Consider the following 1196-nt stretch of genomic DNA (forward strand, 5'->3'; position numbering starts at 1 on the left):
GCCCGCAGGATCATTGCAGCACTGAAGCCCGACCACCACGTCAAGGTGGTAGCTTTAGGTCGGGCTTTTCGGAAGCGCGCAATATTCGTACACTTCATCGGGCCAATAAGCTCCGGGCATTTGATGTGAAGTAAACTTATTAGACCACCTAACATCCTCTGTGGACAGAATATCTGCCGTCGACCCTCACTGTAAAGTAGTATCCACAACCCTGCAACACATGGGACGCTGAGTTTGTGGAACGGAACAACCAAATACGCCTAAGAACTGGATCTCGAGCAGTAACCTAAAACTGTCCGAAGACTGGACACCACCTACCCGAAGTCTGCATCATCATAGATCGCAAAATTAGTGTTGACTGACGTATAACCATTAAGCTCATCTAATTATATTAATAGCCCTAGAGTGAGTCGAGGAAGAGTGCGTGAGGGGGAACTACTACTGGTCTACGTCAAGCATTCTGAGGTGCTTACACCTCCAAGCGCTCAGTCAGCCAATCTGGAAGTGACAACACGAACGCTACTGACAACGATCTGCCGCCAGTTCTTGCAATGTCTCCAGCCAATGCAAACCGTCACAAAGAGACTGGACCTTACCGTGGTGTGACGGTTTGCGCACCTCAGAGACCCACTGAGGTATACTGGGGAGTGTCCCGGCGACACTCACAGTCTCTCATACCAGGTTGGTCAATGGTTAGAGGTCTGACGAACACAGTCTCTTGGCCCTCAAGGTTGGGGGTTAGGACATGTGTAGACTTGTTCCGTAGAAATGATAATGCATTTGCATTTCAACATGCAAGCACAGTGATTGAGCTATCTACTCCGTCAGTCTCCACTCGCTTCCGGCTGCGCGCCTCTAGTAATCCAGAAGCTTATGTGGCGGCGTGTGCAGCGATTGGTATTGTGCTAAGTTACAGGGCGGAAGTATCCTTACTTGACTGGATACCTGTTGATAGTCGCCTCTGTGCGGTTCGTCTGGCCTGTTGAGACAAGGCTTCTGGCGTCATTGATTCTTCGTCGTCTCATGGCGTCACGCGAAGTCTTGACTCGTGAGAATCAAGCGGGATTTCGACCGGATAGAGGCTTCGTTGACCACATCTTCACACTCCGTCAGGTGTTAGAGCAACGCCACATGTACAGACGACCCACAATCCTGGTATTCCTTGACTTCAAGGGTGCGTTCGATTCTGTTGATCG

At 50.3% G+C, this 1196-nt stretch overlaps 1 protein-coding gene across 1 annotated transcript in view; it reads left to right on the plus strand.

Annotated features, from left to right (window-relative positions):
• T265_13050 (hypothetical protein) overlaps nucleotides 1–1196 on the plus strand; it is a gene marked incomplete at both ends in the record, with an annotated part of 8229 nt that overhangs the window by 4873 nt on the left and 2160 nt on the right. Inside the window, 2 exon segments of the mRNA XM_009166894.1 lie at nucleotides 754–909; nucleotides 917–1174. Of these exon segments, the coding sequence (XP_009165158.1) occupies nucleotides 754–909; nucleotides 917–1174 (414 nt within the window).

This window comes from Opisthorchis viverrini, assembly GCF_000715545.1.
Source record: "Opisthorchis viverrini unplaced genomic scaffold opera_v5_31, whole genome shotgun sequence".
NCBI classification, from domain to species: Eukaryota; Metazoa; Platyhelminthes; class Trematoda; order Opisthorchiida; family Opisthorchiidae; genus Opisthorchis; species Opisthorchis viverrini.